At 39.9% G+C, this 27,609-nt stretch overlaps 1 protein-coding gene across 7 annotated transcripts in view; it reads left to right on the top strand.

The window, feature by feature from the left end:
* The window catches only part of PALLD (palladin, cytoskeletal associated protein), a 401,759-nt gene that overhangs the window by 145,379 nt on the left and 228,771 nt on the right, over nucleotides 1–27,609 (top strand). For 6 of the 7 annotated variants that reach the window (XM_053216732.1, XM_027068656.2, XM_027068648.2 and 3 more), the window contains one exon: nucleotides 22,693–22,871. In XM_053216732.1, the coding sequence (XP_053072707.1) occupies nucleotides 22,693–22,871 (179 nt within the window). Of the gene's footprint in view, nucleotides 1–10,502; nucleotides 10,612–22,692; nucleotides 22,872–27,609 lie in introns of those variants that run through there. The other variant, XM_053216735.1, reaches the window with a different exon arrangement.

Genomic DNA, 27,609 nt, shown 5'->3' with positions numbered 1-27,609 from the left:
TGGTCTCTGCTATCTTGTGACACCCTGAAGAAAAATTTCTGAACATAAACCTCCTGAGTGATTGTCAAATGTATACCTTGCCTTATGTTTAGTAGCTGTGAGAGCTCTTTGAGATTATAGCAGAATATTTGGTGCTGGAGGGAGAGGGATGCTTGAAGCCTTTTTGGAGCCTGGGCTTAGAGCCTTAGGATTATTGTCCATACATAAAAGCTGAGGTTTTGCTGAAATATCCCATTACCTTGTGTTATAACTTGGCAAATTATGGAATAAGACTGATGTCAAATGACTTGGTAAAGGGTCTCTGCGTATTGTGGCAAAATTCTACGACCATCCTTAATTAGGTCAAGTTAAACTGAAAAGGAAAAACAGTCTGGTTTGCTAACCACATTGGAAGTATTACTTTCAGGTGGAATTCGTATCCAGATTGCATTGTCTGACACGAGGATAATACACAGGAAGCAGTCGGGGGTTTTCTTCCTTTGCGTAAGCTGATCCAGAAACTGATATTGTAGCATCAACAGTTACCACAGTGCACTAGCCAGAATAGCCCCGCTTAAGGTCTTGCTATTTGTCTTACTGTGAGTGCACAGTATTCCGTGGACAATTTCTAATACACATGTGCTGGTTATTACTACCAATACGGATAGCTACTGAGCTGTTAGGGCACCAGCACGTCCTGCCCATGTACTTTGAAACTTTATCTGCTGAAAAAGAAAAATTTCCCTCCACTAATGAACTCTTTTAGGAAAGAAGACTTGGTTACAAGTGTCTGAAGCAGCAGAGTGACAACACAAGTGAGCTCCCGTTTCTAGGTTGCGGGTGATCTTGCGAACACTGGGAAATAAAAGCCGAGTTTTATATTGTAGTTTCTCATGAAGATCTTCACTTTAATAAGTTAGCCTTTACTAAGGTCTGATTGGGAGCTTCTTTCCATTTAGTTTCTCCTTTAATCTAGTAATTCCATGTCATAAGTACAATTATTGTCCCTGTTTTCCAGATGAGGAAACCGTTTCGGAGAGGCTAAGTACCTCACCCAAACTCAAGGAGGAAATGACAAGAGCCATGGTTCTAACCTAGGTGTGACTGATGCCAGAGCCCATGTTATCTGGAGGCCATTCTTTCAAAGCCATTTGGTGGGGCACCTGGGTGGCTCATTGGCTAAGCGTCTGACTTTGGCTCAGGTCATGATCTCGCAGTTCGTGGGTTCGGGCCCCTCGTGGGGCTTTGTGCTGACAGTGCAGAGGCTGCTTAGGATTCCCTCTCTCTTCTTCTCCCTTTGCCCCTTCCCTGCTTGCTCACTCTCAAAATAAGTAAAACTTAAAAAGCCATTTGGTGCTTCCACGGAGGAAAATAGTTAAGTAGTTACTCCCATTTGTTTCAAGTGATAGACAGGAGCTCTTTGGATGTTGACATCTTTTAAACATTTGTTGAGCTTTGACTGTCCCAAGGGTTTAGATAGGCTACATCATTGAATACCCTGCAATAAACAAATAGGCCTGCATGGCCATAGGGGTTCACATTTTCTGTTTGGCTGTGGTATATGAGTAGGGCTAGAAGAAATAGGGTTTTAATAGTTGCAGGAAAGAGGACCCAGCAATAGAAGTCCAAAAGCGTGGTTCTAATCCTGGATACCATAGCTCATGATAGCTCTCTTCAGCTCTAGACCTCTATTTCTTATTCACTCACAGTTGTTTCCTTTATGTAAATTGAGAGTGCCACCTGAAGTTCCGTGGGAATAGCATATGCATTAGAAGCAGACGTATTTCTTTTCTAATTCTGGCTCTTCCAACTAAATATCAGTATTCAAATTAGTCTCTGATCCTCTGTATCCTGATCTGTAAAATGGAGTCAGGAGTACCTATCTCTAAGTGTTGTAAAGATTAAAATGAGACCATACCTGTGATGTGCATAGCACAGTACCAGAGGGGTGTTATGACTACTGACCTTTAAATGTTAGCTGTGTCCCTTTCTTCTACGCCCTTGTAGTCTGTATTACTGAGTTGTGTTTAATATACTGATACGATAAGGAATTTGTGTCCTGAGTTGTGCCATCCACAATGTTGCTTATATGGAGGCAGTATTGAGTAGTGGTTAAGAGTATGATCCCTTTAAGGAGACTAATGAAGTGGAAATCTGTGTTCTGCCATTTCCTGTGTGACCGTGGGCAAGTTACTTAATTCCCTAGGCCTCCATTTCCTCTTCCTTAAAATGGGTCTAACAATGGGCACTTTGCTCAAGGAGTTTTTGGGAGAGCTGAATTAGTTAATATATAATAAGCACTTAGAAAGTAACTGGCACAGGGTGAGCACTCGTTAAATGTCATTATTATTACCTGTTATCTTTGTGGCCCCTTGTAAGCTTTTTAAAATAATTGGTTATGGTTAGTTGTGCAGGGTGAGGCCATGAAACAGATTTTCTCAGTGCAAATGGGGCTGCTCACAGGGGGCTCGTGAGAGGCTGAGTGCTGACCTTGGCCCCATTAGCACCGTTTTGTAACCAGCTCAGGCACGGGGCCGTAATGAGGATTATTGAAGTAACATATGGAAAACTCTTACAGTTAGCTCTTGGGAGAGGAAAAGGCACTAAATAAATACAAGGAATTATTAAAAACTAGGAGACGACCTCACAGGGATGCTGAGCCTTGTATATTATTTGCTATTCTAAGAAGAAACTGGGGCAGGAAGCCAACTTCATCACCAGGTGACAAAGTGGTCTCCTGGCTGTTGTTCAAGGGACGGCGGCATGTAGCTTCACCTCAGCAGATCCTAGGTCATCCACAACCTCTCCCTGCCTGCAGACATCTCAACCTTCCCATACAGACTTGGGAAGAAGAAGGGCCAGGGTCCCTGGTCACAGGCCAGCACCCCACCCCCCCCCCCCCCCCGCTGCCCCCACTCGACCTCCTATGTACCATCACCAAGGGGCTTCCTTCCTCAGGATTGCTGAGAGGTGGTATTCTAAGTTAGGACCCACGGAGCAGAATGCTGATGCTGAATTCCCTTTGGTACCAGTGCAGGTGACTCAGGGGCCACCAGCGATCTGCTTCCACAGCAGGACTCCAGTCCCCATCTGGGCCAAGCCCAGGGCTCTGTTGCCAAGTTTTGACAAGTGTGTGAGAGCACACAGCTCTGTAATTTTGGAGATAGCAGGCCATCAGTCCCTATTTACAACTTTACCACCCACCCCTGAAATGTTATTCTCTGCAGAACCAATGCTAACACCAAAATGAAATCTACTTAAAGTGGTCTCCAGGTATCACTTGTGAAATGGTGTATAGGAGGCTTCCAAGAATGAATCAAGATCTGGCCCACCGCCACCACATAGCTTAAGGCCTCTGGTTTCCCCTTGATAGAAGTGGCATAAGATTAATTTCCATGGCTCCAAGCAGTGATTATAGAAACAGCCTATTTCCCGTTGCCACAAAATAAATAGTATCTCAGCCATGATATCTTTCATTATGAAGTCTCAGAAGATCAGGATACCTACGTAAGTCTCATCACTCAGGAATTCAGCACTTAACGACACATAACCTTTATTTGTACTTTTCTGGTAACAATACGGTTTAAAAATACAGATAACTTCTCTACATAATGGTACACATACCACAGGATCTCAGTCCTTAAAACTAAAACAATTAAGGCATTTATGTAAATAACACATTAAATGATACTTATGCATAAAATATTGTGAAAACATAGCCTGCTCTCAGTTTGCATGGCAAGAACAGTTTGAGAAACAACGAAACCGTGAAAGGCCCACCACTCAAAAAGATAGGATTCCCTCTCGTGTTCCTTTCTGCAACTAGCTTCAAACGGTATCATCAAATATGAAAAGGCTTGAACATTTCAGTAGCCTTTTAAACCTAGAAGTCCTGAAAAGTGAAGATCAGAATTCTTTTCTCTGACATCTAAAATTTTAGAAGGATCTGGCTCGCTTGGTTAGGTTCTTTGGAAAGGTTTGGCAGACTGCATTGACTACAGTGCAAAATATATAGAGATATTCTGGCCCCATTATTACAATGGAATATTTTTTTTTCTTCAGAGATCAGGATTAGTTATTACAATATTGAAAGAAAAAGATGTTTTCTAAGGCTGCTGTGGAGGCATATCTTAACAGTCCACCCCAACAATAATATGCTTGTGTGTGAACGACCTCTTGAGCATGGGACAGTGGCACATACCCTCAGAAGCAGTTGGGGGAAAAGCCCCGCGGGTTTTCAGAGGCCCCTCCATGTATTCCAGTGTACCCCTCAGATTAAGGAACTTTCATGCGTTTAGCACTTTTCTAAAAAAAAAAAAAAAATTACATTATTTTCCTAATTTATTCAACTTGTACACTTAGAACAAGGCACAATCATTACCCTCTTTTCTCTTCCCCTTTCAGGTCATTAAGGCCATTCTCTGGGGCCTTGACATGAATTCTATCCTGGTGTGTGGTTTGTTGTTTTTTTTGGTTTGTCTGCTTCTTCTAAAGAGCTAATGTGCTCCAGAGAGTACCAGAGGTGGTTCTTAACCAAGAATCCTATAAGCTACTTTTCTTCTTTTCCCATTCACCAGAGTCCCCCGCTCCCCCCCCCCCAACATTTAAGACAGAGGAGAATGCTCAACAGTTTGTAAAAACTACTAGAGAAATGCTCACAATGTAATAGCTTAAACTTGAAATCTGTCCATATGCATTAGAAACAGCTGTTTTACAGCCTGAGAGAGAAAAATTAGAATTCTGTGGCATAAGGGTGGGAGAAAATGGGCCATTTCACTGTAGAGAGGGACTCGAATTCTGTATTAAGTCATCTAAGTGAAAAGTTTTTGGTCCTTATGGGTATAAATTAATATGAGAGAATGCTTTCAGGAAAGTGTAAGTTCTGTTTGCCCAGAAGGTGAGAGATTTGCCAGTTAGTCCTAATAAATCCAACGAGGGAAAGGAGCCCCTTTGGAGATAGGTGACGCGATGCTCATTAATGGAGAATGTCTTGGCGTGAATACTTTTGCATCAAGTATCTGCTTTCAAGGTCTCTTCGTGAATGTTCTTTTTATGTGCTGGTATCTTTTTCCTTACACAATCTTGGTGAAAAATACTGTAGCGGGGTAGTATGAAGTGACCTCACTCTCTTCCATAACTAGCCTACCAAATGTAGCTCTGATCATTCTCACTGTGTTTTGTTTTTTTCATGGCATTGCCCTATTTGAAATTACTTACGTGATAATTTAAGTGATTATTGTGTCTCTTCCCAACTGGAGTAAAAGCTACATGTGTGTAGGCACATCTGGTCTTTTCCTGTGTAGCCAGGTCTTCATTTTAGCTTCTCTCAATTAGCTTCTCTCTTCTTCCAGCAAGATTTTCAGGTTCCAACCCAGAGGATGCTTGAGGGATGGAACTTTGATTCATTTGACCTCTGCAAGAATCGCTTCATAGTTTAAAAGGCATTTTGTTGTTGGGACACTGACTCAGCAGAGCCAAGAACTTTCCTATAAGCTGTTGCTTGGTCGTTAAGGAAACACAACAGAATACAACCCTAACATGTCACATTCTGCAGATCCTAATTTGTGATACACTGTGATATTTTTCACCCACTGTCTGAAGCAAGATGAGATAATCCCTGGCTGGTGTGAATTTGTTTTTTTTTTTTTTTTAACATCTTTTTGCATTAATAGATCGAGTTTTAGGATTAAATACTTAAGTGTATAGGACAATATGCCAACATTTGTTTTCTTTAATCAAGTCCATTTAATTCTTAGTGTGACTATGGCTTTAGAAGGTGCAGTGGCTCTCATAGCAGGGGGAACCTTCCTGGACAGCCAAAGGAATAAGGGCACATGTTACAAACATATTTATAACCCAGATCAAATGGAGGAGCTCTCAAATAGGAACAAAAGGAACAAAAATGAAAGACTAGTAAGTAATTGAATACATCCCGAGACTTAATTTGCTTTCTGTGCCCCCACAATGTACCCTTCCCTTAGCTTTTGTAAGGAATAACTGGCTAACCTTTTGAGTAAAATGAATGAAGCCCCGAGCCAAAGGTTAGAACTGCATCGCTGTGTTTAATCTTCCTAACAACGTTATGAGGTGGTGCAAATAAAATAGGGGTTAAAAGAGCCTAGTAGTTAATGAATGATAAAGTGGTAATACAAGTATCTTTTAATAGAGCACAATTGCCCTAAGAAGCGTATCCTTTTTTTCAGCTTTTAAAATGCTGCATGGGGCACCTGGGTGGCTCAGTCGGTTGGGCGTCTGACTTCAGCTCAAGTCATGATCTCACGGTTCGTGGGTTCGAGCTGTCAGCACAGAGCCTGGAACCTGTTTTGGATTCTGTCTCCTTCTCTTTCTCTCTGCCCCTCCCCCGCTTGTGCATATGTGCTTTCTCAAAAATAAACTTAAATGAAATGGTGCATAGATGGCTTTTCAAATTCATGCTTTTCTGTAGGTTTCTTTTTGGTAATTTTAATAAGTTTAGCATATATAAAGTAATATTTGCTTTTGGTTAAAAAAAAAAAATCCTGCAGGAAGCTCCAAGATGAAAAGTGAAACTTCTCTCTCTTGCCTCTGCTTCATTCCTCCCCTCCACATAACTTCAGAGTTTTAAGTTTCTTATAAGACTCTCCGGAAGTTTACTCTTCAGGTAAACACCATTGCGGTATTCCTAGACACAGTATGCTTTTTGACAGCTTCACCTAACATTATTTTTAAAGGCTGCATAGTATTTCCCTGGGTGGAATACCATAATTGATTTGCTCCTTTTCTCCTCGCTGATGGACATTTAGGGCAAGATAAGTGTTTTCTGTTACTTACAAAGTGCGGAAATGAACATTGTTGTACAACCGTGTTTCATGGGTCTTTGTGCCCTTGTATGAGCATAGCAGAGCATAACTTCCTAGAAACGAAACTGCTGGGTCAAATGCATGTGTACTCTAAATGTTAGTGTTGCCAGATCCTCCTCTTGAAAGGTCATACCAGTTCATATTTCCCCATTAGTTTCAACAGCTTTCCATATACAGGAGTCTTAGCTCATGTTTTAAATGTATTCCTTTTCTTTTTAGATGTTCATAGAGCTCCCACTTGGAAACCACCTGTACCCACCTCCACTAAGCATACATACTCTGCATAGTCATATGTGTATAGTAATGCTGTCTGAATATCCTTTTCTTTCCTCCTTTATGTAAAGTATATACATTTTGTTGGGGGTGGGTGGTGAGGGAATGCCTTTCCAGGATCACAGTTTAACTTAGCTAATTGCAGTTCGGAGATTGATGGAAGAAGGCAAAGGGTTCAAGAGTGAAGTCAATTTTTCCTGAAGTTGGGAATAAATCTATAAATTCTGGTTCTGTGAATCGCTGAAGAATTATTGTGTAGGGATCAATAAATCACTTCCAAAGCAGTGTTAGAAGACTATTCCCTCTTCTCCGTGCACTAGTTACAATTACATTATTAGACTCCAGGGTGCTGGGCAAACTCATTCTGTTAGCTTTTAACATTGCAGTAAATGACCTGGCAACGGATTTAACATTTTCTTTGTAATGTCCAAAATTAACTCTTTAGTTACTGGCCAGAAAATCTCTAATGCCACCAGACTCTTAGAGCTATTTAGTGTTTCAATTCTTAGTCACTTAGAAATCATAGGATATTTTCTTTGTGGGAAGAAGAGGTGGGGAAAGAGGGAGGAATTTGAGCTCCACCTCAGTGACGGATGTGAGGATAAATGAGAAAAATGGGAGGTCAGGATTATCGGATATCCGCATATTATGTATATTGAGCAAAAATACACATTTTACGTCTTATTCAGGAGAATTGCTTTTGGACAAAAGTAAATAACTGTACAGAATCACAGGTTTTAGCTAAAGGGTGGGTTTTCTTTTTCGTGTTTTGTTTTGGTTTTGTTTTTATTTCTCAACACTGAGAATAGACCATACCTGATGGGACAGAGACAGATGAAACACAGCACAGGAGCTGGAAGGCGGGCACACCCTCCAGAGGCTTGGGTCTGAGGGTGGAAATGTTGAGGAAGCAGACGGAGGCTGTGAAGAGTCCTACACAGCATGACTGTGGCACAGAGTTCTTCTGTAGAGAACTGTGCTTTCCTCTCCCAACGGATATTTTTATGGGAGTGCCAGTCCCCAGCAGAAATCATGATTTATCTTCACCCTTTGGGTGGTATGTGATTCTTCTCCAAGAAGAGTGTTGAAAAATGCAAGAGGATATCAAAAGGTAGGAAATGGGAGGATTTTCAGAAAACTATCAGAATATATTTGCAAAATTTCATGAAAATCAGTCTTTAAATGACAACATTTTAAAAATCCCTTTAAGGCTGTCAAACGTGCTTTTGAAAAATGTAATTATACCTCATTGGATTTGAAGTTCAGTGTGTGATTATCTAACAGACATTTTTAAAGTTAGAGGTCCTACATTAATAAGGCTAAAATGTGAACTTGAGCAAAGAGAAAGTAGAAAGTTCAATACAAAGCAAGTTAGCGATGAAGGTGATTAAATTTAGGAAGTCTTTTTTTTTTAGAAGAAATGGTCCAATATCCTGTATTGACCCAGGTTTTTGTACGAAGTGTGAAATTGTTTTCTTGTTAAATTTTTTTACTGTTTATTTTTGAGAGAGAGTGAACGGGGGAGGAGCATAGAGAGGAGGAGACACAGAATCCGAAGCCGTCTCCAGGCTCTGAGCTGTCAGCACAGAGCCTGACACAGGGCTCCAACTCACGAACTGTGAGATCACAACCTGAGCTGAAGTGGGAGGCTTAACAAACTGAGTCACTCAGGCGCCTCGATTGTTTTTTAAAGTATATTTTGTGACACACTATTTGCAAACATGGAAATGTAGCATTTTGTGTGCTGAACATAAGTTCCATTTAACAGCTAATATATCCCCAATAAACCATTCTAATTAAAAAGCCCCTGGAAACTTCAAGAGTTACCTTGATTAAATTAGGCTAATCTAATAAGTGCATCATAATTAAGAGGATTATGCCAGTCTTTAGTATTCAGCACACCAGGCCTTAGATGTTTTGTCCCACTTTCATGCGTCAGCTGTCCGTTGCTTGCTAAAAGAAAGATCATGGCACCAGTCATCATGGTAGTCTCTCCATCAATCAGCCATTCGGTTCTTGAATTCTCTCTTCAAGATTCCTACCTATTTTCCTCCATCTTGAGTATATCTAGTGACCGGGAACCCCCTCATTCCAATCCATTCCATCTTTGGGCATGTGGAGTAATTTTAGTCATAAGAAACCTCAGGGAATTGCTTTAGATCCTTCAAAATTGACTTAATCACAGTACCTGGACACAATTTTTAAGCCTACCTCCAGATAACCTGGAGAAACTATGAATCAATGGAATATTAAAATCTGGAGGGACACTAGGATTTTCTTGCCCAAGAGGATTGAGAAAAGACTATGAATGTGAAACAGCATTTACATACAGCATGAACTCCCTCTGTCTTTTTCTAGCACAGGGTAACTGTGCTAGAAATTTCTCAACATCCACAAATTGCCAAAATGATAAGGTAGTGTAGAAAGGCTTTCTCTTAATGTGCACAGCTTGAAAGAGTGAACTGTTGGCCAAAACTCTTCCTTGTCCCAAGCAATTCTTGAGGACCCCCAAAGAAAGGAGTGGCTGAGTTGGAGATAGTATTATCTAGATGTCTGGATATGCACCTAGTGAACTCTGAGAATTAAAATCCTCCACAAGATAAAGTCTTTTTTAAAAATTTTTAAAGTTTATTTACCTTGAGAGAGAGCACAAGATGGGGGCGGGGGCAGACAGAGAGAAGGAGAGACAGAATCCCCAGCAGGCTCCGTGCCATCAGCACAGAACCCAATGTGGGGCTCGAACTTGAGAACTGTGAGACCGTGACCTGAGCCAATACCAAGAGTCAGACGCTTAAGTAACTGACTGCACCTCCCAGGCTCCCCAAGGCAAACTTTGAATATACTGGTCTTTTCAGCCACAGCAAACATATGTAGCCATTATCAGGGACAGTTTAAAATTACAAAAACACGTATTTTTATTTGCTATGCAAGCGAAGGAACTATTACAACTTCCTCTAACTAGCAAATATAATATGCTAAAGTCTCCCCCACCCCTTACCCTGTACCACATAATAGTTTTAGAGGTTTGTTTGGTTTTTTGCCAAGTCTTTAAGTACTTCTGAAGCCAATTTTTAAAAGTTGTGTATTGTGCCATCAAAGTAGCTTTGGGGCACGCAGGATGTGAGCACTGACTGATGGAATGGAGCCAGATGGGTGCTCAACTTCTAATCAGCAAAGAGTTTTTTTTCATCACGAAAATCCATATTTTTCAAAGAAAAAGATTGAAGTCTGTATCTAATCATAACATTAATTTTAACACTTGAAAACTTAGAGTCGATTGGAGTGAAATGCCAGCCTGAGGTCATTTGCTCTGAAAAAGCAACTGAAATGAAACCTGCCAGTTTATTTGTTATTCAAATAGCCTAAGAAAACAAAGTATAATTAGTCCTGACTTCCTGCTCTTGCTCACACACCTGAGGCCCCTCCCTGCTCCAGCCACAGCTCCACACACCCAGGATGTAAGGGGAAGCAGTGGAGACAGCTTTCTTGGGAAATGGCTCACCATTCTACAGACTCACAAGTATGTATCTGATCCCAGTTGATGGGGGTAGGACAGATGCTATTTAGAGAATTACCTGTGTGAATCAGAATCAGAAAGGTAGTTGCACAGCAGCGTTTGCTGGGTGTTTGTGACTCTTTCAGGAACTTGATTCCAGGAGCGCGTCAGATGTTTAATTCAGGTTTCTGTGTGTGTGGGTATAAAATGTGGCTCAACGCTTCGATGAAAACTTTCGCTGTTAAGATAGTTGGTGCAGGCATGTGAGTGCTGTGTGCCAGCCCTGGAACTCCCTCTATACCTACCTCCTCATGGGCTCATTCCCAGTTCCCTCCTTGGTGGATGCTTCATTTATTACAGTTCTTCTAGGAAAGCTGACCTCCAAGTGTGGACTTCTAGAAGGAACACAAAATAAAAAGGGAAAAGCACTTACAAAAGGGGGGTGGCTTTGATGTGAGCTAGCTGGGAAAATCTTGGAAAAAGAAAGAAAACCAGTTTCTGTAAGTAGTTATGGACTGACGGGACCAGTGTATGGTTGAATTTTGCTGGCTCGCATGCTCTGTTTTTGGTGTTGGTTTTGTGGTTCGTACGGGACCACGCTAGCTAGCCAGGCTTGAACGCCATTAGACTAGGGTCAGAACATTCTGCGAGGAGGCCACCAAGCCTCCCCTCCACCTCAGCCAGATTGTCCACCAAATCTGAGAGGCTGAAGCATCCACCCTTGCCTGCTGAGCCTGGTTCACCTGATGGGGACTTATCAACCAGTGCAGTGTTAGCTGAAAGCTCTTGTGGAGAGGGGATGAGAGAGAAGCAAAGCCCTTGGAATTCTGAAGTTTTAGCTTTTTCAGAAAGAGGGATATTTCCCACTCATTTTCTGTCCCCACTTTCACCTGTTTTCTCCTCCCTTACCTCTAATCATGGTTAGCTGGCAGCGAGATTAAAGCAAGAAATGGAGGTACTGATAAACTAGGAAAAATTATAGATGATCCTCCTGTACTTTGATCTGGGGGAAGAATGTTCCACTGTTGAGGGAACAGTTGTATTCAATGTAATTGCTTGTCACATGCAAAGAGAAAACTACTGGGCTTGCTAACGGTCTATACATCAACTGTGTTATGTGGGTTTCTGTATTTATGTCGAGTTGAAGATACCAAGAAGTCTTACTTCCCTATCCTTACTTTGGTTTTAGTCCTTCTGGGTTTCATAAGTCTGAGGTAATCGTTGTATCTCCATGGATGGGTTCCAAAAGCATAGAAGACTGACAGCATTGTCTAATAAAACATCTCCCATTTTATTTCCTTTGGAATGCAATCCAAGTTACAACAATAGCTAGTAATTACCTGCCATAACTGTAACAACAGAAGAGCTGAATGTGCACCTCTAGCTGTTTTATGTATGCAATTTCTCATTCTCGGGCTCTCTCTCTAATCCATTCTTTCCCTCAACGCTGTGAAGGCTTGGAAACATTCAGTACCAATTTTCACAGTATAGGTAACTTTGAAGTATGACTTGTCAGGTCATGCTTACTTATTTGTCTGCCCGCATAGAGGATTGGTAAGGATGAATCTGTTTTTTAACAGGTGTAACAAGAACTTGTGAATGAGTGACAGGAAGGTTGGGAACTTTTTTTCCCCCTCATAGACTGTGAAGTTTACTTTTGTCTACTCATGGGGATGAATCACATTTGCAGAGTCAAAATATCCACTAAAGCCAAAATCACATTTTCGAGTTGCTCTTGCGATGAAGTAAAGTAGCCATGTTCCTATTGATTCCTGTAATTATAATGGTAGCATGTTTCATTCTTTGAAATGACCTGATTTGGACATCATATTATACATTGACCCTGAGCATTTTCCAAAGGCGGGGGGTGAGGGAGGGCCCAGTAATGCCATGTGCCATGGCAAAATGGCTGCTTGTCCAAAACAGAAAAAAAAAAAAAAAATTCTTAGAGTTAACAGGCAGAGCTAGCAGTCAGCATTTCACATTGACTCCTATCTAAGAAAATAATACGTAAACATAGACTGTTAAATCAGACATGGCCAACATGTTTCAACTCAAGTGCCAGCTCTGTCTAAATGGTTGGTAGTGGTTGCCCAGAGCACCGCTGGAGGACTCCAGAACTAAGTATGGGGCCAGTGAGAAAGAAGTTTTGCTTCGTTACTGATGTCTGTCGTGAGCACCGGAAGAGGTAGCTGTAAAGTGTAGGGCAGGTATTCAGTGTCACTATTGTAGAGTTACATGGGATCTTAGTGATAATTCAACCCTGTGTTTTCCAAAATGTGTTCCATGTACCATTAATCTTTCAATATGATTCTTAAAATATGTTCTATGGTCAAATAAGATAGAGAATGATGCCTGCAGTTTTTCTCTCTTGGAAATTTAGTGTATATTGGCATAGTCAAAGTTCTAGAAAGTTCTATAGTAAAGACAGATGTTTAACTCCTTGCTCCACAAACCTATTGTGCCATAGGACCCTTTTTCAATGCTATCTGTTAACTTGTTGCAGAAATAGTTTTTTGGGACACATTTGAGGAAACACTGGTCTAGTTCATTCCTCACATTTCACAAATCAACTCCAGCCCTAAAAGAGAGGACAACTGGATTTCATTCAGCTTAGCTGGTCTGTTGACCAGGTGAAACCAGAATCCTGGACTGTTGATTCCCGGCCCCTAGGCCCTTTCTACTACATCACCAGCATGGAAAATACTGGACATAATCTAAGATTTTAAGAGCTTCAGCAGCACACATACTTAGTGTAGATTCTACCTGCCTCCTTCTATGCTGTTTCTTAGGGATACTGATTAACACCTACATGCTCCTTGAGTCCAGATATGAAGAAGCTACCTCTTCTAGTCAAAACAAGATAAAATCATTTTAGAAGTTTGGTTTATTTGAGCTGCATTTACTCCTCTCTCTATTTTATCTTTCTTTCTTACGAGATAAATGATTATGAGAGGAAAAAATTGGTAGACCTGAGTCTGGTTTTGGTTCAAAGGCCATTTTATCACTTCCTGGGCTTTGAATTTCAAAAACTCAGTCTATTGGTCTCTTTTTGACCAGAAGGTTAAAGTACATCTGTTGTCCACACAAATTTAGCTATTGTCCTTTGAGCTAAGAAGTCATGAAATGATAAGTATAGTAAATTTAGACAAGGCCTAATTTCACTTTGGTCTGCCTATAAATTCACATGACAGAATAAACATGGTGTGTCTTGTGGTTAATGTGAACATGTGTAAAAAATTAAGAAATACTTGGTGACAAGACAAAAAATACTCCATAAAAATTAATTGGTGTTTAATTGAGGATGTATGAAATGCACCATTTACGGATGGCTTGACTTTGAGCTCAGGCATAAATAAAATTCATCTTGGACAATCACCAAAATTGGGAACTTATGCCCATTTCATGGGAGAGCACTGTCATTCCTGTCATTCTTTTGGGAGAAAGGAACACCTAGAAAATAGAACCCCTTGTGGAACCACTGATGTCTCTGGGTTTTGTTCCGTTGGTTCCCCCCCCCCCCCCCACCTACCCTGGCCCCTTGATTTCCATTATAATAGCATCTTAAAAACTAGTTCCTTTAGTTTTCTTTGACCGTGTGCTTCTGTGAAGTCATGTGGCTGCTTGTACTTAGGGAGAAAGGGGCAGCTGCAGGCTAAATTTGCCTTCCTATAATCATTGCTATCCCTTTGAAGATAAATTTGAAGCACAAATCAGTGGAGTAGAGAGGTAAAAGTGGAGACACATCTTTCAACATAACTTTGTTTCTCCATGACTATTAGGAAACGTGACTTAGAGAAGAAAATGAAAACTCAACTATTCTTAAAGGCTTTTATTTAATAAGCACTCAATTTTCTATTAACTGGCTTCCAAGATTTACCATTTTCCTTAGAGTTGGAAAATATTAGCCAAGATTCATTGATGAAGCATTATAAATTTTATAAATCAGATTTTTCCATCTTAAAATTTGTTCATGTTTAAAATGCAGGGCACAGAAAATTTCCACAATACATAGTTGTGGTTCAAAATGAGAAAGATACTGAAGCTGTCAATCATAAAATCTGTATTTCTGTTTGTGTGTTGAATAGATAGTACTAGTCAACGGTTAAACCAAGCGATGCCATATGTGATTTTTTTTTTAAACATAAAGTATTAGTATATCATGCTGGGTAGTACATATTCCACTTTGCCTGTGATTTTGCTAGTCCCTTCCATTTAACAGTTGAATTTATTATCATAAAAATCAACAGTATTGTCCTGTTTTGGAGAACCAGAGTGTTCTGGGCTTTCCCACATGTGTATCCCACTCCTAAATACAGTTCTGAGCCTCACTGCCAGTTGCCACGGTCCTAAGAGAAGAAAAAAAGGAAGGCCACATCAGAGAGGTCAACTTAAAAATTTTCTTACACTGCCCAAGAATGGAAACGATTGTTGGTTTTCAAAGGAGGTCTCTTGTTCAGAAGCAGCTGTGATCCCCCTGATTTTAGTTACCCTTGTGACCCCTTTTGATCCTTAACCAAAGCCGTTCCTGTGACTGCAGTCAGATACAGCCACTCTCTTCCAACAGTCGAACTCAGAGGTTACATTTGACCTCACCTTGAAATGTAGAAAGTGAACAATTAAATATTGAACGTTTCTATGTAAAACACCTTCTTGAATTTCAATCCTGCCATATCCTGCTGGTGCTATAATATGATCCTTGAATTTTTGGCACTGTCTCATTTTTAGTCTGGAATGTCTGAAAATTTCGGAAAAAAAAAAGACATTATGCAACAAGAAGAAATATATCTATTAAAACAATGTAGGTTTCAAAAAAAAATCCCAGCACGAGTAATATAAGGAAATGTGCCATCTTACAGACCTTTTAAAACTATGATCCTTTTTTCTCTGTCATCTCTTATGAACAAAAAAAAATTCCAGTCTTGTAAAGTTCATCAACATTATCCCCTCTCTAATACACTAAGTTTAACCTAAGTATTCTATCCAAAACTAACCTCTAATCTATATGTATCAAGGTATAGCCAATTTTTAAAAATTTTTGAAAGCCATACGTGCTTCCATGTGATAGAAGAGCCTCTGTTCATTAGATGAAGTGTATTCAGTATTTCCTAGGTCTATAGTTGGGTTTTCTTCTCTATTTGCCTAGCACTGGCCTCATGAAATAAGAAATCCAATTTAGCTGACATTGGTACCCTCGAGGAATTCCTAGATTGGAGTCGAGGTGCCATCAACCCCTTGATGAATGAATAAATGATTGATGAATGAATGAATATGACTGTATCTCCTAATCCTTTTTACATTTTATTTCCCATTAATGCAAGATTCTTTTCATGCCCTGTTTATGACCTTGGAATCTGACAATCAGTCTCAACTGGCTTACTCCTATACGAGCAACTCTTAATTCTTTTGAATAGAGATTTACTCCACTAATTTTCAGTGTTTGCGCCTTAGCTCCCCATCACATGGCAATCACATGGTTGCTTAGCTCCACCAGATTAGAGGGGAAGAATCTGTAAAACTTGCTAAAATTTGTTTATAGCTATAATAAAAAGTTTCATGAAAGATGAAACTAAATGTATTAAAGAAAATGAAATTGTGAAGATTATCCGGATTTAATTATCCACATTGTTTCCTTTTTAAATTTCTATACATAAATAAGAGTAGCCATTATCTAAAGATAAAATGAGAACTACTCCACAAAGTTTTGAGGGAAATAAGGCCATATTTACCAAGTGCATGGCATAAAATAGGCATTAAATATATACGTATTTACTCTCTTGATTTGAATTTATATAAGTCCTTATGACTATCATGGTTCCCAAATATTGTATCCTCATCCTAACTATGAGATTGTAGTTATATATTTTAACCATTTAATAGTTGCAGTATGGACAAGGTCTGATTCAAGTTGAAATTTATTAGAAGTACAGAATGGGAATGTAGATAATTAGCATTTTGATTTTCCAATATACTAACCACTGTTTTATGCACTAGTTAAATGACTTCCAGGTGTAATGAATAGAATGAAAAAGAAGTCCAGGGGTGTCTTTCAGTGGAACTTTACCTAAGTAGACTCTCCCAGCTATATTAAACACTTCCACACGTGTTCTCTCTCCACCAAACCCTCTCCCCACTCTTACAATAGAAACAGCTTCCAGGACCTGGAGGAAAGGGAAAAATGTATCTTCCAAGAAGGCACCACATTGAGTATGGAAAATGTGTTTTGTTTCAGAAGACTTCAACTTCAGTTGCTTTGTACCCTGCCTGCCCAAACAGCCATGCTGAGAATTCTGAGACCTCCAGTTTCGCTAGCTAAGAATATTCCGACCAATTAGAGATGTCTGCCACAGGGTATGCAAAGAACACAGTGTCATTACCTGTTCCACGCATTTACCAGACCTGTGTTTTTGTTCTCTTTTCTGGCTTGCCACACCAGTATTGCCTTTCCTAAACTGTACTGGCAACCAGAATGTAAGATAGGAAAAATTTCAGGTCAGAATAGAATCAACAGACCTTTTACCTGTTCTTTAAAGAATACTGAATGTCTTAAGACCTTTCCAGAAAGCTGATAGAAGTATGACCTTCAAGAAACTTAGCAAAACAAACACGCCATGAGTACATCTCATCCATCTCCTTTGTTGCACCAGTACTTTAAATCTCCAGGATTCTCTTAGGTTAGGCAAGAAAGTATTTTGTATTTTGTCTATTACATAAAGAATCAGACAATGCTGATTTCCTGTTTGGAAGTAGATGCTTTTGAGTTTAATTTTGTATTTTTAAGATGTACTTCGGTATGAGCAAGTGAGGGTAGATAGACATCTCTCTCTATATGCCTTAAGGCAAAAACCGTAATAGGTATTATTTCAACTATTGGTTCAATCCTTTCTTCATGTGTAATCTAATTCTTTGATCAGTTCAGTGCTTTAAAATGTAGGTTTTGGGGTGCCTGGGTGGCTCAGTCGGTTGAGCATCCAACTTCGGTTCAGGTCATGATCTCACAGTTTGTGAGTTCGAGCCCTGCATCGGGCTCTGTGCTGACAGCTTAGAGCCTGGAGCCTGCTTCAGATTGTGTCTCCCTCTCTCTGCCCCTCCCCCACTCATGCTCTGTCTCTATGTCTCTGTCTCTGTCTCTCTCTGTCAAAAATAAACTTTAAAAAAAAATGTACGTTTTATGGGGTGTCTGGGAGGCTCAGTTGATTAAGCATCCAACGTCAGCCTAGGTCATGGTCTTGCCATTCCTGAGTTTGAACCCTGCGTTTGGCTCTGTGCTGACAGCTCAGAGCCTGGAGCTGTTTCAGATTCTGTGTCTCCTCTCTCTCTGCCCCCTCCCCTGCCCCCGAAAAATAAACATTTAAAAGAATAATAACAAAACCTGCATTTTATATCAGGTATGGTAAGGCCAATAGACTAGGACAGGACTGCCATTGAAAGATAGTTTTTCATGGTTCCCAAGATTAAGGAGCTACACCATGGAGGAACACAGGGGAATCACCAGGTACCCCCTAGGAGAGGGAAGCATGGGTAAGAGCTTTTATGGATTTTCTGCAGGTAGGAACAGGTGAAGCAGGGTAAGCAGATTTAAGATTGGCTAGTTTGAATAATCACAGGGAACTCCTGGGCATAGGGGCTGCTCCTAGTGTTTTGCTCTCTGGCCCTGGGGTGATTAGAGCAGGGCAATTGTGTCCCTGAGTGTGAGAGCCCAATAGAAGGGGTGGTAGGAATGTGGCTCTAGAAGGATTAGCTTTCATATGGAATGTGCACCCAGAGGAGTCATTTACCATTGTGAAGAATGGGCTAGCTCTGGGAGGGCTGGTCTTTCTGGGATCAGCAAGGCCCAGATGTCAAAGCCTCAGAATTACAGAAAATAAAAAGGTATGATTAATACATTCCATATACCAAACATTGTGCTGGAACATATAGTATGCTTATAAGTTAAAAAGGCCAGGCCTCTACCCTGGGAAAAGTTGTATTCTAGTAGGATAGAGTGGCACATGAAGAACAGATTTCAATAGAATGTTGGAAGTCAAGTACCACAGTAGTGATAAAGACAAGGTGCTAAGTCCCTTGACACATTTAAGGACCCAATGTGGGTATATAATCTTAGAAGTGCTATTATATTTATTATATTTCATAGAAGCGAAGCCATTAATTACTTGGACCTTTCGTCAAAGAATTTTCTGTATCACTTCTGGAAAGACTTCAAATATAGTCCTAAATATAAAACCCTTCCATTTCACCAAGAACCTTAGAATCATGAAATTTTACAGCTATAAAGTCTCATGTTCTCATATATATGAGGAACCTGAACCAGGAAGGCTAGCTAACTTCCCTAAAGTCACAGTTGAGCCTCTGCTAGGCCCTTGCTGGCTCCAGCGTGCAAATGGTTCCAATCATAAATTAAACACATTTATCTAAATATTGGCCAGGAACCACGCTGCCCTTCTTGTTGCTACAGGGAGTCTGCCATCTAAATATTTGCAGTTTCCCCCCCTCTTGAGTCACACCCTATCTTAACCACATTTTAACAACATAGAACTGGTCACTTGACAGGTATTTAATATCAGTAACAATCTGACTTTCCTGAGTGTCAAAGCAATATAAATGACTCACATTCATTATTGTACTTAATGCTGAAATGGGACAAATTTCATCTTTTCTCTGCACTAGGTCTTCTGTATTTTACAACCGGAGATGCTTTTTAAATTTTATTCATGGAGCTGGAGAACAAATAGCATTAGTGTTTAGAAAGCAAGAAGCAGATCAGTCTAATGGTTTGTAAGAAAGCACCAACCGTGTCACCATATGCAATTGTTGAAGATAAGGGTGAACCATCTCAGAAGACAAAATAGACCGTTGCAGAAAATGCATTTGTTGCCTTACTCCTTCTGCCATTTTTAAAGTAGATTTCAAGTATTTTATTGTGCTTACAGATTAGTGTCTTCAGCCATATACGTATCATCATTGCTCAGGTTATAATTGGTCTTAATTCATTTTTCAAAAACTACAGATTGTATGGGATAAGTATGCTAGAAAGCATTCTGCAACATATACTCGGAAAGTAGATGCTAAATTTAGAAAGAATCTCATGGTCAAATAAGTTGAGTAAATACTAGATTAGACAGCGTTAAATTTCTTTTCCTCAAGACCTTCTGGGCCTTTAATGAGAAAATGGGAATTGCAGACACCAAGAAGTGAGACAGAATATATAGCATCTTCCAGATCTAGTAGTCCATAGATCCTTCACTATTGGGTTTTTCATGGAAAGCATATTCCAGAATAACAAGTGGCAGATAGTATTTTGAAAGCATCAAGTATACAATACACAATGGATCAATAAAAAAAGTTAAGAATTTTTTTCTGCCATGAGGAAGCCTATTTCCTAGGTGGGAAAATAAAGCACGAATACAGGAGGCCTCAAATAACAGTATGAGGAAATAGTATAGAAGCTATCACAAAGTGCTATGTGATCAACTGTCAAAGGAAAGATGTTCAAATGTGTTTAGTACAGAGGTAGGAGAAACAGAACGTAATTCTACATGCATTTTTGTGCAAGGGACTGGAGGTACAAGACCCATCAAATAGGGTTGCTATATTAAAGAAATGAGCATCCTAGAGGGAAAGCCAGGACCCAGTGATGCAGGTTAGCATGGTCAAAACCTAAAAGGCCAGGACTGCTTAACCTTTGCATGCACATGAGTTTCCTGGAGGATCTGAACTGACGGGAGTAGATTTGGGATGAGGATCAAGATTCTGCATTTCTCATAAACTCCCAAATGATGCTGATGCGGCTGGTCCAAGGATCACACTTTGAGGAGCAAGAAGTTAGAGCAGGAGTTGGCAAAGTTTTTCTATAAAGTCCAGATAGTAAATATTTTAGGATTTGTGGGCCATGTGCTCTGATGCAACTACTCAATTCTGTCACTGTAATGCAAAAGCAGCCAGAGACCATGAGTTAGTGAATGAGCATGGCAGTGTTCCCAAAAAAACTTGATAGACTCTGACATTTGGACATTCTATGATTTGCATATGTCACAAGTTTATTCTCTTTCTTAAAAATTTTAAAAATCTAAAAAACATTCTCAGCTCATGGGCCATACAAAAACAGGTTATGGGGGCTGCAGGCTGTAGGTTTGCTGACCCAGGAGTTAGAGGACCAGATATCACACTCCTCGAGTACGAGGCAGAGGTCTCCTTATGAAGCATATCTAACCAAAGCAGTTACTCTTTCCTTCTCTTAAACCTCCACTGTACTTATGATGCTTAACTTTACGTCCAAATGTTGGTTTGTATCTTTTCCATGGAAGATAAGGACACTTATTGACAGTATAAACTCAACTAGTTGCAGAGTTTACCAGGCACTACCTGTAAGATGTAATGTAGTGCCTTCCACATGGAAGGTGCCCAGCAAGCATGTGTTCAGTAGAATTTAGTCTGTTACAGGAGCCTATAGCTTGACTATGAGGAAGAGTGGTTCCTAGGTGGGTTTAATGAAGAGGGGAGGAGAGAATCCCAAGGAAGGGAAAGGATAGGCAAAGGAAAATCAGCAAGTGATACATGAGGACTATGTAGGAAATAATAAATTCATGCAAATATTTAATAGAAGCAGAGGGTTAGTATAGGAAAATGATTAAAAAATAAAATCAGGGCCAGGTATATGAATGGCTTCAATGACAGGTCTGAAGTTGAAAGACTGATGTATGTAGGGAAGAGCTTTAATCTGATATAGAATAGAGAAAGAATCTATAGTTTACTGCAGATGGGAAATCAACTTAATCCACAGTCAGTTCTCATGGGTGAAGATCTGGTCTGGGACTATGGAAAGAGAACAGGATAGAATGAAGTGGAAGCTGGCTCTAGGCTGGAATGTTCTCTAGGACTGTATGAAGACACAGGAAATGAGAAAATGCCGTAGAATCAAGAAATCCTGCCCTTCTCAACAGTCTCAGAAGTAGTATGTGTGTTGTTGCTGAGGATGCTCTGTTGGCTGAGTGGTGGTGGTAAATGTTTTCTAATTCCCAAAGTCTTATCTGTTCCTTTATGACTAACCCGTATTTAATTTTTAAGTTCTGGGAATTAATCCCCTGAGTAGTATTAGCAAACTGGTTTTATTTTCAGATTAAATATAAATACCTATATTCTATCTCAATATAGAAAAAAGTCTCTGATGCCCTATTTTTATAAAAGGACGCAAAGTCCAAAGAATTTCATAGAATATGAGACTCAGAGGAAATCTTAGTGCTGATTAAGAGGTAAGCGGACAATACTGTCCCAGAGACTTCATTGCTTTTGGTTGCAAGTGGTACATTCCTACATATTTCTTTAAAAATAAATCACATTTAGGGGAGGTTTTAGGGCAGCTTCATGTTTTTTTTGTGAAAATCCTGTTGAGAGTATGAGGTGCTGGGGGAATAAGGCAAGTGTGTGTGAGAGAGAGCATGTGCTAAAACAGTCTGGCAGCCTGCAGCCTCTTACACCCAGGTCCTGGTTGTTTGGGAGAGGAAAAGTGCTGACCAGCAAGAATGAATTACAGCACATCCAGCATCTCTCTACCTCGTGGAGGCCAGGCGGTCTGCTAGAAAGGTTTGTAAATACCAGAAATGTGGAAGCCATTAAATCTGCTATTGCTCAGCTGATCAGGAGTCTTAGGGTCAACAAAAATAGTGCTGCCTACGATTTTTCAACATGATGACTAGTTTCCCCTGATACATTAGATATTTTGAGCATAATGTTTAGATTTCATATTTTTCTTTAGGTAAGAATCATAAAGTTGTAAGAGGCATCTACGATAAAACATTTTATAAGAAGACACTTTGAATTTCTGTTCCTTTTATTTTGTAACTAAAACGGTCTTTCCAAGTTTGGTGATATCCCTTATTTTGAAGTTGATAAAATGTACAAGATGCTTTACGAAGAAAACCTATGGGCAATGTCTAGTCATTAATTTCACAGTCTCTAAGGTTTCCCTCAGTAACATCAGCACAGATCTTTTTTTTTCTTTTAATCAAACAAGCATCTTATTACAGCCTTTCACTTCTGCTTTATTGTTTTAAACATCACCATTTCCTTTCTTTCTCTCCTGCCCTTTGACCTCCATTTGGCCTGCAGATGGTTCTGTGAGGGGAAGGAGCTACAGGACACTCCCGACATTCAGATCCGCTGTGAGGGTGGGGACCTCCACACCCTGGTCATAGCAGAGGCCTTTGAGGACGACACAGGTCGCTATACCTGTCTGGCTACAAACCCCAGCGGCTCGGACACAACATCTGCCGAGGTGTTCATCGAAGGTAAGGAGAGGAGCATGATTTAAAGGGGTGGTTGGGGTCTGATAGCTTGAGTAGAGCTTCCCTGTGAACATGCTTTCCCAATGCAAACAGCATAATGGTGTTGTGATTCAAACCTCCTTTCTCCTGAGAATTTTATAATGAACAGTCTGACACTTGGGCATACATCAGCTAATGTCAATATTTGTTCCTTTTAATTGAAAACATTTCAGCTGCGTTAACTTGAATTTACTTAAAATGTAAAGTGTCTAACTCATTTTTGATTTCTCTAGTGAAGAGAGAAAGGGAACATCTAGAAAAACCGTGTCTATCGACCAGATAGAGTTAAACTATAAATGACTTGGGAAATCGTTCATGGGAATGCTAAATGATTGAATATTTTTAAATGTTCTCATTTGTATTCAATTCTAGAATTTTTGCCTCTTTTGTGAAATTCCGTTATTCCAGCTAAATGTATTGTGAACTTGCAATCGCAGGATGAAAAAACTTCAAGGATCAGTGTTGTATTAGAAAACGGGTAGGCAGAGAGTAGAATATTTCTTTTGTTCTTGACAAGTCTCAGCCTGTGGGGAATTAGAAAGCTTGACGTGAAAGTATATAGTTTTACACTATTATTGGATTTTGATCAATACCTATAATTTAAGTTGGAAACGTTTTAAGCACCCACAGTATATGTTTTGTTTCTATATCCATAAATTGGTGAGTACTCTGTTAATTGGTTGCTTTTCAGAGTAGTAGTTAAGGGGAGTCTGGGTGGCTCAGCCACTTAAGCGTCCGACTCTTGATTTAGGCTCAGGTCATGATCTCACAGTAGTGAGATCCTGAGATCCAGCCCTTATTCCCTCAGGATTCTCTGTCTGGGTCCTTTTGACCCTCCCCTGCTTGCGTGCGGGCTCTCTCTCTCTCTGTCTCTCTCTTTCTCTCTTTCCCTCTTATTCTCTCTCTCTCAAAAAAAAAAAAAATCAGAAGAGAAAATAGTAGTTGAAATGCAAAAAAATTAAAATCCTTGAGGTCTTCATGAACTTTTCATCTTTTTATGTGTTTTTTAACTGTTTAACATCACTAAATTTCTTTATTATTTAAAGTAGAAGAAATCAAGATATGAATCATAATTTGTAACTCTTTCAAGAATTGACAAAAGAAATTTTAGAGGAACTATTACCACTGACTAAAAGTGTGTATCTTTACTTTCAGTAAAAGGATCCTCTGCACTGTCTTTGAATATCTGTGAGCTCAAGGGACCTTGCCCTGTTAATGAAAGCAAACACTTTTTATAGAACAATAAATAATATTTACATGGCATTTATAAGTGTGTACATACTCATGCATAATGATCAAAACCTCTCTGTAAGCCCATGAGATATTATTAGTACAGTATCTCCTTTTTATAAATGGTGAACTGAGACCCAGAGAGGTTAAAGCGACTCTTGCAAAGCCCCCTGGGGATTTGAACCCAAGCAGTCTTGCTCCAAGGCCCAGATTTTTAACCACTGTGTCATACATGTTTCAGAGTGCTAAATGAATGACAAAAAGACTTAAAATTTAATAAGTTAATGGTTTTAGCCATGGGTGGGCTCTGTGGCAAACATGGTAAAGTATTTTAGAATACAATGAAGGGAACTTAAACTTGCATAAGAAACCTGTTTGCTAAGGATGATCAGATTTGTCTTCTAAATCCAACTTCAGATAGAGCCTCTTAAAATTAAATGCTGTATTTGCTTTTAGCTTTGCTAAAATATGGTGAAATATGGTAAAATATGGTGAATTTTAGAGTTTATTGCTGTTACACTATAGGTGTTATGTGAAATCACATGCAGTTGAATAGACTACCAGATCATTTCAGCCTGCATTTAATGTCCTACTGTGGTCAGATAATGCAGGTACAAACATGATTAAGACCCATTCTTCAAGTATCAAGGAGTTCCCAATCTAACAGCAGAGATGGGCATGTTAAAAAAAAATAACCAGACTCTAAGTGATGTTATAATAAGTGATATAATAAAAATGCATCCAGTGTTACAGGGATACAGATTAGCTTAAAAAGGTTAACTGGAAGATATGTAAGATAAACCTACTTTTCATATAATGAAAGGAAATATTTCTCTACCTCTAAAATCAGTTTTGATATCTAACTCTGGTAGACCCAAAACATTCCCACCACAGTCTTTATTTTTATTTCAGTAAATTGGGCTGTTCTGAGCCTAAATGTCCATCAACTGATGAATGGATAAAAAAAATTGTGGTTTATATACACAATGGAGTACTACGTGGCAATGAGAAAGAATGAAATATGGCCCGTTGTAGCAACGTAGATGGAACTGGAGAGTGTGATGCTAAGTGAAATAAGCCATACAGAGAAAGACAGACACCATATGTTTTCACTCTTATGTGGATCCTGAGAAACTTAACAGAAACCCATGGGGGAGGGGAAGGAAAAAAAAAAGAGGTTAGAGTGGGAGAGAGCAAAGCATAAGAGACTCTTAAAAACTGAGAACAAACTGAGGGCTGATGGGGGGTGGGAAGGAGGGGAGGGTGGGTGATGGGTATTGAGGAGGGCACCTTTTGGGATGAGCACTGGGTGTTGTATGGAAACCAATTTGACAATAAACTTTATATATTGAAAAAAAAATTGGGCTCTTCTGTATGGAAGCTCCTGAACTGCTGGTTTCCACTTCTGCCTTTGAAATCATTTGGATGAGTTATCAATATGTGAGAAGTAATCTCTGGTTCTATATACCGTGCCAGGACTTTAACAAAGATAATGGATTTTTTCCCAGTGCGCTGTAACAGTGGACTTACTTAGCCAACCAGCCAGCAGGTATCTGTGAGTTCAGACAGACTGTGTGTTAGGAGAGGGTGAAGGAACTGGGCAGAGCAAGAATAAAGATCCATTAGGAGTTAGTCTCCTAAGCCTAATACAAGGTACTTCGGAAAACTGGCTCCTTGGCCTTGTAAAGTTTGGATCATAATTCACAGGGAAAAAAATGAGATTTTTGTGTATTTTCATCCCAAAGAACAATTACATGTAATAGAAGAGAATTTCACATAAATTCTTACGCTCGTATTATGACCGAAAGTAAGAAATTTTTATATGTACTCATTCCAGCACTGAATTAGACTCAGACATATCTCTACTGAATTGTATCCTAAGCCACACTGCTATTACTGTGTCAGCATGCAGTCATTTGCAGGATCTACTGAGGGTAGGACATTTTTTTATAGAACTTCAGAGTCTCAACAAAACCTCTAAAAACTTAATGTAGTGGTTGGAAACTGTCTAAATTTCACTGTCTTCTGCAGCAAGTTTTAGAATGACACAAAATAAATTACAGCTTAAATCTCAGTCTGCGCCTGGGATAATCTTTCCTACATGTTGAACTTCCAAGAGGATGGCCCTGGGATGGAAGAGAAACTAGTCAGAGTGGTGTAAGAGGAGGCAGAAGACATGTTTCGGGAGACAGGACGATGCCAGCTTGCTCTCCAGATGCTTGAGAGCCCAAATGAGATGAGGACAAGGAGGAAACCACTGGGTTCAGCAACTGTGGATGTTGTTGGTGATTTTAACAAGAGGGGTTTGGGGAATCTGGAGAGCACAACGGTCAAATGGAATGAGTTGAGAAAATGTGTGCAAAATATACGAAGAGAAGCAACAAGTAATAGATCATGTTGGGGAAGTTTTGTTCAACCATCAGCAGAGGTGTGAGCCAGAATCTGGGAAGAACTGTGGGGTAAAAAAGATTTTTTTCTTTCACTTTGCTTATTTGTTTTCATACCAAAATAACTAGAGTATGTATCCTATGCTAATGCAAATAATCCAAGAGGAGATCATGTAGAAGGGCAAGAAAGAATGAGACCAAAGTCTTGGAAAAGGAGAAAGGAGATGGAATCTGGCCCACATCTGGCCTAGATGGTGAGGGGGGTACCCTCCAGGACTAGATGGCAAAGAGATAATCTTAAATTCGTAATATAAATAGGAAAGGTAAATGTCAGCATGTGAAATCCAGACACCTCCAGTTTCCATCATTGTCACCCTCTTCTGATTGTAAAATGGGTTACACAGATCATTACAGCTTTAGGAACTGCAAAGAAGGCGGGATAGGATGGTGGTCCTGAAATGCGGGATGAAGGAAGTGGAATTAAACCTGACCTTGTAGGAGTTGGACGGAGAGGAGGGCAGGAATGTGGGGAAGAGGCAGGGACACTTGAGCGAGTGTAATGTACCGTGGCAGATCTTGTGTGACATTTATAGGTTCTCAGTGCTTCGAGTAATCAGGTAAAACATGTGCCCCTTTTAAGGGACATTTTGAAACATGCTGAGATGTTGTATGAGTAATGGCTCCTGTTGATCTCAGCAGGGTAAAGCCCTTCTGAGTACATGGTTTCTTCTCCTGGATTTTAAAAATACACTAAGGGGCACCTGGGTGGCTCAGTCAGCTGGGCATCCAACTTCGGCTCAGGTGATGATCTCACAGTTAGTGAGTTTGAATCCCACATCGGGCTCTGTGCTGATGGCTCAGCCTGGAGCCTGCTTCGGATTCTCCATTTCCCTCTCTCTCTACCCTTCCCCTGCTCATGCTCTGTCTCTCTCTGTTTCAAATATAAATAAATGTCCTAAAAAAATTAAAAATACACTAAGAGAAGCTGAAGGAATCTAAGGACAGCCTTGGCCATTTTTCACATTATTTACTTTTAAATGTTTCTATAATATTTTCTGGCTAGCTTAGCTTCTAGTTCCATGACC

Source organism: Acinonyx jubatus, chromosome B1 (assembly GCF_027475565.1).
Source record: "Acinonyx jubatus isolate Ajub_Pintada_27869175 chromosome B1, VMU_Ajub_asm_v1.0, whole genome shotgun sequence".
Lineage (NCBI taxonomy): Eukaryota > Metazoa > Chordata > Mammalia > Carnivora > Felidae > Acinonyx > Acinonyx jubatus.
The sequence above is the reverse complement of the archived record's forward strand: the minus strand, read 5'-3'. Positions and strand labels throughout refer to the sequence as shown.